This window comes from Pan troglodytes, chromosome 21, assembly GCF_028858775.2.
Source record: "Pan troglodytes isolate AG18354 chromosome 21, NHGRI_mPanTro3-v2.0_pri, whole genome shotgun sequence".
Lineage (NCBI taxonomy): Eukaryota > Metazoa > Chordata > Mammalia > Primates > Hominidae > Pan > Pan troglodytes.
Genome location: NC_072419.2, coordinates 26,778,855 through 26,794,770, shown reverse-complemented (window position 1 = coordinate 26,794,770; position 15,916 = coordinate 26,778,855). Strand labels below are relative to the sequence as shown.

The window sequence follows — 15,916 nt, the reverse complement described above, 5'->3', positions numbered from 1 at the left end:
ATCCCTGGACTGAACTCTAAACCACAGGTGGCTGTGGAACTCAACCAGGTCACTAACCATCTTCTCACTTTTAGGCAAAAGAAAGGGGCTGCTCTAAGTTATCTCCAAACCTTGACTCCTAGGTTTCAATTAAAGACACAAAGGTAGCCAGGCTCTCTTCTGGTTGTTTCACTAGCTGAATGATTTCAATGAAATTCAAGCAATAGAAAGATGCTTGAGAATACACTTTTGAGTGGCAGAGGCATTTGCGCAATGTTTCCCTTTTTCATTTCAATTTAAAAAGTGGCATGCAACTCGAGTCTGTGTATTTGTGGGAAGAACTGTTCAGGCAACACCAAGAAAGAGAACAATGGGTTGTGAAAAGAAGAAAAGGCCCTTCCAATACAGGCCTTTTTCTTCCTAGGTCTTTTCAGCTTCACAAAAGAAGACATATTTTCCATATAATTGCTAAACATGTTTGCTTATTAAATTATTCTTTAATTAGTTAATGATTTTAGCCATGCTTTGCTCTTCGGATATTCATTTTGTATAATAAAATAATTATAGATAATTAAACTATCTCAAGCCTTTTTCTTTCCCCCAGCAAACATGCTGGGTATCCAAAAATGACAACAAGTTGTAAATTAATCTGGAAAACAAAGCATGACAGATGAATGATTTGGTTGGAATTAATTAGGCACTAATTATATACTGGAACTAGATGAAGAATGAGACTCATTATAAAAATAAAACGCTATTCTGAAGAGATGCACAGTTACCGACATCCTTACCTTCTGTGGTGATGGAGTTATTCCTTATCCAAGTCAGTGCCTTAAAGCAATCCTCTTCCTCGTTGAGAGTGAAATGGTTGCGAGGAACTTTCCCCGTGTACCGCCGCTGACTGCTGTTGGGAACCTCCCTGTTTGTCAGGTGTTGACTAATATCAGCCTCTGTAGGGCATGGGACCTGAAGCATGTTAGAAATGCTTATTTCAGTGATAATAGATAAAGTGGTGACAGTGGTTTAAAAAAAAAAAAAAGTAGACATAGCAATGTTCAGTATGTCTTTTTCTGTCCCCAGATACAATCAATCAGATTTTAATTGAAAAAAAAAAAAAAAAAAAAACAGGTGGAAAGAGCACCTAGAAACAATTCTCAGAGGGAGTTGCTCTAGTTATGTAATGCTGTGTAACAAATTGTTTCAAAACTCAGTGGTAAAAATCAACCATTAGGCTCCCAGCTTATGCAGGACAGTAATTCAGACAGGGCAAGGTGGGGAATAACTTGTCTCTGTTCCACCATGTCTGGGGCCTCAGCTAGGAAGACTCAAAGGCTAGGGGTGACTCAGGGGCTGGGGGCTGAAATCATCTGAAGATAATTAAACTATCTCAATCCTTTTTCTTTCTCCTGGAAAATATGCTGGGTATTCAAATGTGACAACGAATTGTCATGATTTGCCTTGCAGTTGATGTTGGCTAAGGGCTGGATCTGAGCTGGGGTTGTTGGCCAGAACACCTACATGTGGCCTCTCCATGTAGCTTGGGCTTCCTCATAACGTGGTGGCTGGGTTCCAAGGGAAAGTGTTCTGAGAAAGAGAGAGCCAATAGAGAAAGGTCCATATTCTTTTCCAACCTAGTCTTGGAAGTTGAGCAGTGCCTCTTCCACCATATTCGATTCATGGAGATAGCCATAAAGGCCTGCCCAGGACCAGGGAAGGGAACCTAGACTCCACCTCTTCATGTAGGAGGGGCAAGGCTCTGGAAGAGGACATGGAAATGAATTGGATGTGGTGGCCATTTTTGGCAAAAATAATCTGCCACAGAAATTGTATCTGGGGTTGAAATTTAAGGGTATAGAGGGGCTAGGCAGAAAAGGAAAGGAAAGAAACAGATTATTATTTACTTTTGAAAAGTATAGGATTATTCCTTGTCTTGTCAGAGAAATATTCTCCTTCTCTTTATTCCCCTCCATCTTTCTCTCATTTTTGATGCAGATGTGTGTGGGAACAGAAACTTTCCTCTACTGTAAGGAAAGTAACAGTAAAAACACAATAATGGATGATAGCTGATACTCGTCTTCTTTGTCAAGGATACTGTGGCAAACTGGAGGGTTTGTGCTTGGGCCAGAGATTTCAGCCATGACTGAGTTCCATCTAGTTGCTGCCAGTGTAGAGTATGGATCCAGTATGGCCAGATCTGACTTCCCAAGAAATGCCAGGCCCTTGGGTTTTCATGTAGACTCATGATTTTTTATTATATTGGTTCAAATTAAAATCAGACAAAGAAGTGTCATTGCAAAAACCAAATAAAACAGCATAGTGACCTGAGGCTCCCCAAATGGGCCACCACTTGGTCCCTCTGACTTTTAATTGGCTGCCAGGTGGCAGTTATGAGGAGAAAAAGGGGGCAAGCAGAGGGGCAGCCTAGAGGGAGCCTGAGGCCTTTGGTGGAAGACCGATACCCACTGGCTTGCTGCACTCAGGGTCTAAGACCTCAGGGCTGTGAGGCAAGAATACTCCTAGAGTTATGACAGGCAATAAGTTTACTTGCAGTCAAGAGGGATGTTGGGGCAGAGGAAGTTCTTTCTCCTTTGACAAGCAGGCAAATGCTGGCTGGTGCTTAAACTCATGGGGCTTGACTAAACTCCAGCTGACAGGAAACTTTTGGTTATACACTTCCTCAATAGAAATTGTAAAGCCTTAGTACATTGCCGTGATGTATTTAATGCAATTTCAAACTAGATTAAATTAAAATGAAACAGCAAAACAGAACCAATGTTTAAAGCTGGATATTCTCTCTCCATTAAGAGGCTGCAGTGAAATTATATTTAGCAAAAGGGAACAACTAAATAAATAATGGTCATTTACTGTAACCAAAATTGCAGAGGTAAAGTTTTCTTATTAGTAATATAGCTCGTTTAGTAATACCCCACTAAAATGTTGATAGCATTATATTCATAGTTATTATAAAGCAGCCCACTGAAGGCTTTGGCGAAAAGTTTGACGTGCACAATACTGAATACTGTGCTTTGGGCTTTTGAAACCTCACTGGAACTACAAGGAGCATTGTAGCATAAAAGAAAATAAAATCTGGGTAACATTACATCAGTTTAATAAGTCATGATTTAACAAGTGAAAAAGCCTTGGCGGAAAGTGGCAGTGCTAAAGAACAAATTGAGAGCTACTTCATTTATAAAAGTTTCAATGAGTTATCATTTCAAGTAGTGGTGTTTAGGCAAAAATAAAAAGGAAGAGGAGAAAAAAGAATAAGGTCCAAATTGAAAATTAGCTCACTAAAATCTTGAAATGTAATTGCATTCTGATAATCCACATAATTCTTGTGTGCACTTAAATGTGTAGAGTTGTTTTGCATACTTCTCTACTCTAAAGAATAAGAGCAATTAAAGGAAAACTAATGGGATTATGGCATTTTCACAAAGCAGGCAAAACTGAAGCTAGAATTATAAATTCCAAAGCCAAATAAATTTGTCTGCACAGAGTTTAGGAGACATCAATTAATTAGAAAACGATCTATGGAAAAAGAAGCTTGCTTTGTGATCAGTTCATCATTTACTGTGTTCTTTCATTGAATGGAAGCTTCTAGCAGAAAAAGAATTTGTATGGAGACATTAAGAAGAAGCCAGTACAAGAAATTTCCTTCTTCCATGTGTGCTTATGGGGACACAGAGCTATCCAGCCTGAAAAGTAAAAAGAAGCTTCCTTTCTGAATGGTTCATCACATACTGTTTTCTTTCATTGAACAGCAGATTTAAACACTAAGAGGAGTTTGTAGGCAGACATTTAGAAGAAGCTAGCAGAAGTTTCTTACACCCATACATTCCTGTTGGTCAAGAGAGGTCACCAGCCCTGAAAAGGTAAAAGAGGCAAGGGAGAGAACAGTCTTTAATATAAGGGCTTGGTTATATTTAATGAAGTGCCACAAGGACTGGTTATCCAAACTGAGGGTTCTCTGCCACTAACTAAAGTGCCACTAACTTTTGAGTGGAGAGCAGCAGATAACTTTTCAACCACACTGATTTGCCATAGCACAGTGCCACCATCACTCAGCAATAACTCACGGTGGCTAGGACTGCTGGCTGCCTAACCCAATATTCTGTCTTCCTTCCTTTCTTAGTAACAGACTCTTGGGAAATATGCTCAGCTGAAAAACTGCATTTCCCAACTCAAGACCTAAGAGGTGGTCAGCAGATACAAGCAGGAGTCCTTGGATGAGGTAATGAGAAAAGTCATCATGCTCTAGTCCTTCCTCTTTCTTGCCTCTTGCAAATGGAATGACTGGAACACAGCAGCCATCTTGAGATGCTGAGAATGGAAACCACACATTAAAAATAGAAAGAGGGCCAGGCATGGTGACTCACACCTGTAGTCCGAGCACTTTGGGAGGCTGAGGCAGGCGGATCCCTTGAGCCTAGAAGTTTGAGACCAGCCTGGGAAACATGGGAGATCTCATCTCTACTACAAATACAAAAAAAAAAAAAAAAAATTAGCTGGGTTTGGTGGCATGTACCTGTATAGTCCCAGCTACTCGGGAGGCTGAAGTAGGAGAATCACCTGAGCCGGGGAGGTCAAGGTTGCAGTGAGCTGTGATTGCACCACTGCACTCCAGCCTGGGTGACAGGAGTCAGAACTTGTCAAAAAAAAAAAAAAAAAAAAAGATGGAAGGGCCTGGGTTCCTGTTGACATCAGGGAGCCACCTTACTGGGCCTGGGTTGCTTTTCTCCAGATATTTTTATTTTTAATGAGAGAAGGAAATAAACTTTTTCTTTTTGAACTGCTTATTTGACTGTAGCTGTAAATACTAAGCTCTAGAATCTCTGTGGTAATGACTTTTAAAAGCCATCAAGTATAAGCCCTGCACCATGTCAATGAGAGATAAAGGGAAGCAACAAGAAAGGGAAAGGAGAGGGAAAGAGAACGAAACAGAGACAGTGCTTGATCCAGGGCCAGACCACCTGAGTTTGGACCCTAGTCTATCACCTCCCTACTAACTGACCCTGGGCAAACTACCTAAGCTTCACAGCACCCTCGGTTCTCTAACCTACAACATGGGGATGCAAATGGCAGTGACCTCAGGGTATGGTGAGAGTTCCATCTGTTACCATGTGTCTGTCTCGTGGTAAACATTCAACGGCAGTCAGGTGCTCTCCCGCTTTGAGGCTGCCTGGCAGCAGGCTCCTGTCTCCTAGGGTTGACCGTTTTCTTTGGAGTAGACTTTCACTCTATCGGAAAGCTGTTCCTCGGGATGAATAAACACTGCATTCCCATCACTTTTGGGGCCTGTCTAGATCTGTTTCCCAGAGCCATCATGTGCAAGACTAATTTCGCTCTCCATATGAAAAGTCTTCAAGTATTTGAAGACTGGCTGGCCATCCTGCACACCCTGAATCTTCACTCCTCTGGCTGCGCATCTGGAGTGACGGAGCCCCTCCCTCGCTGTGCTTCAGCTTGTTCCTTCCCTTCTTCAGTGGGACTCCAAGAAACGAAGGTCATATTGCAAGTGCACTTCTGTTTTTGTGGCCATCCTCTGATACAACCATGTTTGGCAGGTAAAAAGTTCATGACCTCTATATTCTCATCATGGATTTTACCCTTGGTCAAGATTAAATCTTTTCTTTCTCCAATTCACTTTCTTGGGCACTAATATTATTGCTGTTTCTAATAGCTGTGTGAAATTTGCCTGACAGTCTTTTGCTGGTGCACTTTGAACCATCTTCTTATTTTTAAGCTTTTGTTGCCCTTTGATTGGGTATTTCTCTTATATTTTGAATTAAGTGTAAAAACAGAGTCTTGGTTCTTATAACAGGGTGGTTTGAAGCCCTAACCCTAATCCACCCATGACATTCACTGAATTTTTCTCCTTATGTCATTCTGGTTTACACCCTCACTTTTAACCATTGTGTCTGTTTTCCTTTGTTTTCTCCCTTTTATCTTCTGCAGTGTTGGGAAGGTGAATTCCTTCATGCTGTTTCAAAGGATTCTTTAATCTTATTCCTTCTAAATATAAGAGTCAACACTGAAATAGTACTCTTGGGTTTCTCCCCTTAAGACAATGCATATTCCTCCCTTGCCACCTCCCTCCCAATTTTCAACAACTTCTTGGTCTTTATTAGATTAATTTAGCTTAAGAGTCATTTTCTATTTTGCATTTATTCTCAGATTTACAACAATTATTTAGATTACATTTTTAAATTGTTTGTGTGCTTGCCACCTGTCCTTTTGTACTACTATGAAATTCTATATTTTCTTTCTTTCTTTTTCTTTTTTTTGTTTTTTTTGAGACAGTCTTGCTCTGTTGCCCAGGCTGGAGTGCAGTGGCACAATCTCGGCTCACTGCAACCTCTGCCTCCTGGTTCAAGTGATTCTTTTGCCTCAGCCTTCCAAGTAGCTGGGATTACAAGACCCCGCCACCACACCTGGCTAATTTTTGTATTTTTAGTAGAGATGGGGTTTCACCATGTTGGTCAGGCTGGTCTCGAACTCCTGACCTCAAGTGATCCACCTGCCTTGGCCTCCCAAAATGCTGGGATTACAGATGTGAGCCACCGCGCCTGGCTGAAGTTCTAAATTTTCTTTTCTATCTCAATTATTTTGAGTGCACATTAAGCAAAGAACACGGAAGATAATTTTTTCTGAGGCCTTGTATATAAAAGAATGGCTACCTGCTATTTTCAAATATGAGAGATTTAGGTGGGCACATAATTACTGAATCACCACTTTTCGTCAAAATTCTGTGGGATTAGTTTCATTTTCTTTTGCTATTTAATGCTGGAGATAAAAATTTTGATATCTGTTTTATTTTTGTTCTTTTTTAGGGAGAAAGGTTGTAATCTGTTATTTTTCTTTTGAAGTTTGTTCGATTTTTTCCTGCCATTCTATGAGAAACTATTTATCATCCTCAATGCAATTTGATCACCCAGCCCCTGAAATGGCAGCTGAAGCATCGGAAGAGCAGAGGCTAAGCTAAGAAGGCCACAGGGTTAGACAAAAAGGGAGATGGGTGACTAAGAAAGAATTGAAATTCTGTCAGAACATAACTGAGAAAATTTTTCTTTGATTTTGCCTAGAATGTGGTCAGCTGGACAATATGTTTTTCAGGTAAAAAAGTTTTCTTCTAGAATATCTTCAATTATTGTCCCTTGAGTCTCTTCTTCAGGAAAACCAATTATTTCTATGCTGCCTCCATGCCTATCAGACCCTGTTTTCTCCTGAACCAAGCATATCCCTTTGTCCTCTGCTTCTGCCCTCCAGGGGTGCTTTGTCTTCAGCATCACTAACTGTTTAGCAGCAGTTCTGTCTCTGATGGAGATTTCATTTTAATTCTTTCTTATTCACCCATCTCCTTTTTTATGTGTGGCCTTCTCAGCTTTGCCTCTGCTCTTTCAATGGCTTCAGCTCCCATTTCAGAGGCCAGGTGATCAAATTGTATAGAGGATGATAAATAGTTGCCTACAATGTGTGTGTGTGTGTGGCCTAAATTTTTCAACATTTTCACAACTATGTTCTTCCTCTGATTTTTCCAAATATTGTATTGTTCTCTTTCTCTTACTGTGTTATCTTTTTATTCTAGTTGTCCTTTGCTGTTCAGCAAACTCACACTAAAACTTAATAGCTTAAATACCTACTTTCTTAACTTTCCATGATTTTGTTGGTCAGAAATTTGGGTAGCATTTGGATGAGCAATTCTTTTATTCTGTGTGCTGTGGACAGGAGTCACTTGGCAACTTTCAGCTGGTGGATGGACTGATCTGGAGGATCTGAGATTGTTTCACTCACAGGCCCAGTGCCTTGCAAGGCTGGCTGAAGGGCTGGGATCAGTGGGGCCTGGGAGGCAGAGAGCTCACCTACAGCGTCTCCAGCGTGGCAACCCCAGGGCATCAGAACTTCTCACGTGGCACCTCAGGACTCCAGGAGCGACTGCTGCCACAATCCAGGAGGCACTGTATGGCCTCTGTGACTTGGCCTCAGAAGTCACACCATGTCACAACCTTTGCACTTTGTTGGCCGAGGCAGTCACAAGGCTGCCCAGATTCAAGGAGAGGAGACATAGACTCTACCTCTTAGATGGAAGAGGCATCAAAGAATTTGCAGCCATTTTTAAAACAGCCAGTTTTCTTTGACTGCATGCTTTTATTTTCCCCTGTAATCATTCTCAGAGTGAGATCTCTATATAGTAGGTGCTGTCAAATGACACGGGGGAGTGTCTTTCTCAGGTCTCTTACTGGGAGGTACAGCACTGGTGTAGATGGGTCTTTCCTCCCTGCTGTGTGTAGAAGGCTGTCACCTGGGCTGCACCATTCTGGATGCCACACTATTACTGACCCAGTCTAAGACATGATTAACCCCTTTGGAGACAATGTAACATTGCCGACCCACATCAAGCTCACTGTATACTACAGTCCCAGCTCTTCTTCTTGCTTGCTTGGAAGTACCTGCCCTACCTGTCAGCTGCTAGTGACCCCCCACCCATGAACAGTCCATACCACAGTCTTCTCATGCTCAACACCAAGCTCATTTGATTTCAGTTGGTACATTTTTGTTCTTCCTCTTTATGAGGTTCCTCAAATCCAGGCCTGGGGCAGGCATCTCTCTGCTGCTCCATGACCGTCCATGAGTCATGGAGAGTGGCCCTGTGATCTCAGAGGGGTTTTCAAAACCAGAGTGTGTTTGCCAACAAAAATGATCAACATTGATTGGAGGGCTGGAGAAGGAGTTATAGAGTCTGGAAAGTGAGCCAGCTAAATCTTCATCTTCGAAAATGGAGAGGTTGTAGATAATGTCTGAAGTTGACAGAGCAAGGAAGGACATTCTATAAACATATTACTGTATTTGGAGTTATGCAGGTAGCCACTGAAAAACTAAGAACAGAAATGCTTCAAACTGGTTGCCTCTGGAAAGAGAGCTGGGAGGAAGAGTGGGCTGGGAGAGACCAGCTCTCCTCATGCTCAGCCGTGCAGTGCAATGTAGTATTTTACCTTGTGCATGGATTTTGTAATAAGAAATAGCGATGTGCATTTGGATATTAAAAACACTATACAACAATTTAGAGTGAGGCGTGCCATTTAAAAGGTCTGATTAGAGGTTGCGGTTTGTCATTACATTTTATAAAGGGTTGTCTTCTTGCTTTGGGTTTAAGCTCTGTTTTCATTATTTTAATTTGTTTTTTAGAAAATCACAAAATTGGGACAAAACCAGGAGAGAGTTGAAGACAATGGGGGAAGGGGGAGAAAAGCTCCCCAGTGAATTCAGCTGCCCTTTCTGTATCACTCTATGTACTTTGATTTTATGTCCTTCTGGAAAAATTAAATTGGAACTCCCTTTATCACTTCTTCATTTCATTTTTTTCCGTTGTAAAAAGGGCAAGAGCTTAATGTGCCACAGACTAAAGCTGCAGGGGCAGCTGGGCACACATGGGCAGATGCCCGAGGCTCTGGGCAGCTGGCTGGGTCTTCCACTCAGTTTCCAAAGTACGCAGTCGTGGCAGCAGCTGGAACCTGACAGGCAGGTGACAGGGAGACAAGCTAAGGGGGTGCATGGTATTTCTGTCTGGTTTAATGTTTTAACAAGTCAGAGGAATACTTAAATATCAAAACAAAGTATCCATGCAGTAAATATTTATCCTTTAACCATAAAAATATCCTTTTATACCCTTTGAGAATTGAGAGGAGAGGAGAGGAGAGGAGATGAGGGGAGAGGAGGGGAGAAGAATGGAGAGGAGGGGAGGGGATAGAAGAGGGGAGGGGAGGGGAGTGGAGGGGAGGAAAGGGGAGAGGAGGGGAGGGGAGTGGAGGGGAGGAAAGGGGAGAGGAGGGGAGGGGAGTGGAGGGGAGGAAAGGGGAGAGGAGGGGAGGGGAGGAAAGGGGAGAGGAGGGAAGGGGAGAGGAATGGAGAGGAGAGGAGGGGAGGGGAGGGGAGGAGAGGAGAGAGATTCTTCAGAGGTTGATCCAAGCTACTGAAAGGGTTGTTCATTCACCGGCAGCACTGGCCTCACCCAGGAGCTTGTTAGAAATGTAACATCTTCCTGTTCCCCTAAGTGGCCTGACAATCTGTGGAAATGTGAACTCAGGCAAATCGAGAGGTTCAAATCTTCGTGTTCATTGAAGAACACCTGTGAAACTGCTCAGGCCGTCAGGGTATGCATATATCAAGAGCCACCCAGTATCTGAAAGATGTCACTTGACAGAGACAGTGTGTACCATTCTGACGTTACAAAGGTGGAGTTGGTAGGTGCGTCCAGGCCAAACAGTGGGACTGGACACAGGGTCAGTGGCCCAAAAAGAGTGCTGAATGTTTGCTGCACATGCTTAAAAATGCAGTCATGCTGAACGTAAGGGTTTACATGTAGATTCTCTGGTCATTGAGCATAGCCAGGTGAACAAAGTACCCAAGATGTGTGGCCAGACTCACAGAGCTCAGGGTCAGGTTAACCCATGTGTGAGCTCTGCCTGCCACAGTGAGATGAGCCTTATTGAAAAGGAACAAATTGTTCCTAAACCAGAAGAGGCTGCACAGAAGAAAAAGATAGCCCAGAAGAAACGGAAGAAATGGAAACTTACGGCACAGGAATAGACTCATCAAACAATAAATGGAATTAAAAGTACAGGAAGGAAGGAAGGAAAGAAAGGAAGGAAGGCAGGACAGAAAGAAGGAAGGAAGAAAGGACGGAAGGAAGGAAGGAAGGAAAAAAGAAGGAAGGAAGAAAAGGAAAGAAAAGAAAAGAAAATGTAGCATCTCAGGCTCCCCATCCCATGGCCTCCTGCTCCTAATCTGCATTTTAACAAGAAGCTCAGGGGATTCATGTGCACAGCAGTTTGAGAGGTGCTGTTCTAAGGTGTAGATGAGGAATTCTTAGTCAAGAAAGTGCAAGCTTGTGGTTCTCAGCTTTAGCTTAGAAGCATGTGGGGCACTTAAAAAATACTGATGACTGGGTCCCACCCTAGAATAATTAAAACAACCTCTGGGGGCGGAGCCTAGGCATGGATGTGTTTTCAAAGCACCCAGGTCATCTCAATGTGCGGCCAAGGCAGAAAATGTAGGGTAAGTGATGCTTAGAGCTGCTGAGCACATTCTGTGGCAACACCCAGGTGGAGACCCTGTCTCCTTCATGCGCTGCCTCCTCTGTGCTTGGCGATGTGAAGGAAAACTGTCATACACAGGCTCGCATCGAATCCCACAACTGTTCACAAGATGGTCTAAATGGGGTGTCTAATCTTTTGGCTTCCCTGAGCCACACTGAAAGAAGAATAATCATCTTGGACCACACATAAAATATACAAACACTAAAGATAGCTGATAAGCTGAAGAAAAAAAAACTGCAAAAAGAAAGTCATGTTTTAAGAAAGTTTACAAATTTGTGTTGAGCCACATTCAAAGCCACCTTGGGCCCATGGGCCATGGGTTTCACAAACTTGGTCTAAGACTTCATCCTTGAGTTAGAGTAAGCCTCTTGTCACTGGAGAAATACCTTACTGCTGTAAACTACATGAAACACTCATGCATATTACAAAGTGGAATATTAAAATCTGCTGCCCTAAGACATTGAACAGCTTCAGTGTATCCAGCAATGCTTTACTCAAATGTGGATAGAGAGTTTAACTAAAAGGAAAGCATGGACACTGGGAAACCAATCAATCAGATTTCCTATTTTCATAACTGAGAGACAAAATAAAATAAGGGTCGACAGAAGGTGCACGTGTTTGCAATACTTTTGCGAGAGCCCACTGCCACAGCCAAATGTTAGCCTCTTGAGGCATAAATTAATTTACCACAAATGCATGCCTGGTTGCGTCTGGATTCTGCTAGGGCGAGCAGTATGTGTTAGACTTTTGGACAACAGCTTAAAGAATGACATTTCTCCAACTTGCTGTGATTTTTATCCTTGAGCAGAATGTTTTTCTTGGAATGGGTTTCTGGGAGGGTTTGCGGACATAATTCTGGTTATGTGTGCGGGCCCTGAAGGGTGCTTTTATGAATTTAGAGCAGCAGCTGTCCAGGCAGAGGGATGCTCTTTACCCAGAGAGTGTGTGCCCCAGTAAACATATGAATGGCTTTCATGGAGCTCTCCAGACACATGGCTTGCGCCCCCTGTGCCCGGCCTTACCTGGTACTGCTGCCCGGTGCAGAGGATGAGGTGGTCGTAGGGCACGATCTTGTCCGTCGAAAGCACAACGTGCTTGGCTGCTCGGTCTATGCCGGTCATTCTACCCACCACGACATTAACCCAGGAGCACAGTGACATCAGTGCATAATCTTTATCATTAAAACAGTGGCTGCAAAGAGAGAAGCTCCATAAGTGACATTTGAGCAGCTGACAGCGGGCATTAATTAGACATCTGGTGAGCTGGTTCAAGTCCCCTAGTGGGCTGAGTCTGTGCTCTTGCTGTGAGTTTACCAGGACTGATACTAGGAGATTTTTCGTTATGAAACACTTAGTTACAAATTGACATCTTCCCATTAAAGCTAAATTGTTCCACCTGGCTTAGGTCAGCCCACAACTGGGAGGGTGGGAGGGGTGTGTGTGTGTGTGTATCTGTATGTGTGTGTGTGTGAAATCACTCATACTATACCTTTCTTCTGCTTCTACTTCAGAGTGGTTGTAAATTTACTTTAGCTGTTAAATTGGTGTATTGACCACAGCCTCAAAGGGAATGAGAAGGAAGAAAGTGACATTGTTGAGGATTCGCAAAGCCAGGGGTCAGAATCCTTGAATACCGAGAACCCTTCCTATTTGCTAATACTTTTCAGTAATGACTCATTCTGAGAATTAGCGTATGGCTTCCTGCCAAAACAACAAAACCCATTTTACTTAAAGAATATAGCAATTAGGGAGTTAGGTTGGCAGCAAGTACACTCCCTGGAGACTTTGGGATTCACTCTTCAGGGCAGAGGTGATTTTCTAGGAACGGAGACTTCCACCGCCAGCAGGCCCAGGGCGGCCATTCATGCCATGGCTTCAGCGTGCTGTGGCTGCACTGGCTTCCATTTTCTGGGCTCTCTTGGAGTTTGAGTGCTTTCACGTAGTATGATAAGAGTGGGTTTCTTGTGGCTTTGGGTTTATTTAAACAGTTTTGTGAGGGTTGTTTCCAGAATTTTCTGAAAGGATTGACCTCAGGTAAACCACCTTTTAGTGATTCTGTTCTGAATACTGAGAGTCTAAGGTAATAGGACATTAAGTGCTTCTTTTAATTTAGGCTGTATGATTCTTTTCTTCCTTTTTTCTCTTAACATAAAAACACTAACATTTTTATTTATTCATCTATTTATTATTTATTTTTAGAAACAGGATCTCACTATGTTGCCCAAGCTGGTCTCAAACTCCTGAGCTCAAGTGATCCTCCTACCTCAGCCTCCTGAGTAGCTGGGACTGGAGGCACGCGCAACTTCTATGCTTGGCAGCACAGTCCTCTTCAAAAAGAACCCTGCCATGGTCTGTGCTGCTGACAAGCCTGGACTCTGCATCCTCCTGCTGTCTTCAGTTTCCTCACCTCTTAACACAGGGTAATGAGCTCTCCCTACGTTCCTCCACTGCTGACCGCTATAAGGAGTGACCGTGAGAATGTAAGACAGGCTGCTTTGTTAGGCAGGATGCATATGTGAAGAGTATTATTCTAAATAATATTAATGAGACAGAACCCTGTTTACTCTCTTTGGAGGCAAACAAGATTCTGAAGTGGTAATGAGGGAACATTTCTTCCTTTTGATCTGCGCATAAGCCTGGTCTTACCACACAAAGAGAATTCTAGTCATGGGGGCATATTAGACCTTGTTACAGGACCTGTGAAAGGGCTCTGTGAAACAACTTAAAAACAAGAAAATTTCTTCTTAATAAGAAAAGAAAATCGGGGACCGGCCTATCACAGGAAAATAACGGATAGTGAGAGGAAATTCTCTTGTAAAAACCATTTCATTAGCTTCATAGGAATACAGGAAATGTCATGGCTTCCCACATTTGTGAGAGACCCATGAAAGATTGTTTTTTATCTGCTCCAGATCCCTACTCTAAGCCATCCACGATGAGGAAAAGTTAAATACAGTTAGTGCACAGGGATTCATTTTATGAGGCTGTGCCCAAAGATAAAGGCTCTCAGGGGAAATTTGTGGAAGGCAAAGACAATGATATTTTTAATGACAGCAGGACAGTAGCATTGATCACGTCAGAATGCATATTTGAGAGTTAAAATGTGAAGCTCTGTCCAGTGAGAATGGCACTGGGGACCACTGATTTTTAGGAAACTTTACTAAGTCACAAAAGGAAGCGTTGAAGAATGTGGGGTGATTGCTGTTACAATATGTTACTACACTGAATGATTTTATTTACTTGAGACAAGATCTCACTCTGTCACCCAGCCTAGAGCACAGTGGTATAATCATGGCTCACTGTAGCCTTGACCTCCTGGGCCCAAGCTATCCTCCCCACTCAGACTCTCGAGCAGCTGGGACCATAGGTGCAAGCTACCATACCTGGCTAATTAAAATTTTTTTTTGTAGAAATGGGACTCTCCCTACGTTGCCTAGGCTGGTCTTCAACTCCTGGGCACAAGCAATCTTCTCACCTTGGCCTCCCAAAGTGCTGGGATTACCTGGCCATTTCTCAGTTTAAAATATCATTGTATAAGTGATTGCTACCCATTCTGGATATTACTATCCATTCTGGTCCTTAATTTCCTCACCAGTTGAGTGAAACTATATATCGAAGACTGTAAGTGATATTTTTCCAAAATTATTTTTAAGTAGAATGAATAAGCTTTAATATTCTAACATAGCAGGGCCTGACTCATGGCTTGGTGGTAAGAGAAATACCTCCACTACGCTTCACCCGAAAAGAGAGAAGGAACCAAAGAAGGCACATCAGTGAAACTTCATGTTTCTCAGGTGAGCTTGACCGTGACTCAAAACTAATGTGAAAGATTATCTTCATAGAAAGTTCTGAAGACAGATAATAAGGAGGAGAAAAATAAAAAGCAAAAATGGAGGATGGGGAAATTCCTGGAAGAGGGCATAGATGAGTAGCAGCTTGCTCTAGGTTATAGTGCCCCCAACCTCGTGGTCAAAAGCCTAGTCCAAAGCTCCAGGTGTGCAGTTAGAAGCAAGCTCTGGGGGCCACAGATGAGTCAGTGGAGACCTGCACCTCGTGGAATCATGACTCTTCTGAGCTGGAAAGAACCTTAGAAATTCTCATAAAAGATTAATTGTGACACTCCTAGAAAAAGGACTATCACAATTAACTTTCAGTTAATCAGTGCTGATTGTCCAATTAGTGGATTTCTCCTGCTTCCTGTTCCTTCTCCTCTCCCACTGCCTTCCTTTCGGCTGCATCCCAGACATGCCATTAGCACCTCCACAAGAGGCTGGACGGGGGCGGTGGGAAAGAAGACAGAAATGGTTCAAAAATTCTAACAATAATAAATCAAAACAATGGTTAACGACAAGTTCAAAATTAGTATTTGGAATCAGGGATTTAAATTACTAAATTTATGAATGTCATTTGCACCTGTTATTTTGAAACCCCATGATCAGAGATAATTTCCTTTATTGGGGTTATGAGGACCATTTGAAAGACATCTCCTATTTATGGTTCAATCTTACTGAAATATGTGGTTTCTAAGAAATGTGATGACATGCAGTTACCCATGCAAAGGGGTCTGGCTGTGTTATTTAGTCCCTAACACTTGCTTGAGAGGAGTTTTGCAGGTATTTCTGGAGGTAACTTTCCTCTGTTCCACATTATTTACTGGGCATCTGCTATGTGCCAAGCACTGTCTCAGGTATTGAGTATACATCAATGAATCAATGAATAAAAAGGCAAAAATTTCCGCCCTTGTGGTGTTTATATTATAGTTGAAGGATTCTGGATATAAATATGAAGAATAAACATTATTTCAAAAGGCAAATAATACAATATTTAGGAGGATTTAAGTAGCAA

The 15,916-nt window shown here is 42.4% G+C and overlaps 1 protein-coding gene across 17 annotated transcripts in view; it reads right to left on the bottom strand.

The window, feature by feature from the left end:
- The window catches only part of CFAP61 (cilia and flagella associated protein 61), a 306,350-nt gene that overhangs the window by 94,245 nt on the left and 196,189 nt on the right, over positions 1–15,916 (bottom strand). For all 17 annotated transcript variants that reach the window (XM_016937529.3, XM_016937533.3, XM_016937534.3 and 14 more), the window contains 2 exons: positions 12,095–12,263; positions 771–945 (listed from right to left, as the gene is read on the bottom strand). In XM_016937529.3, the coding sequence (XP_016793018.2) occupies positions 771–945; positions 12,095–12,263 (344 nt within the window). The remainder of the gene's footprint in view (positions 1–770; positions 946–12,094; positions 12,264–15,916) is intronic.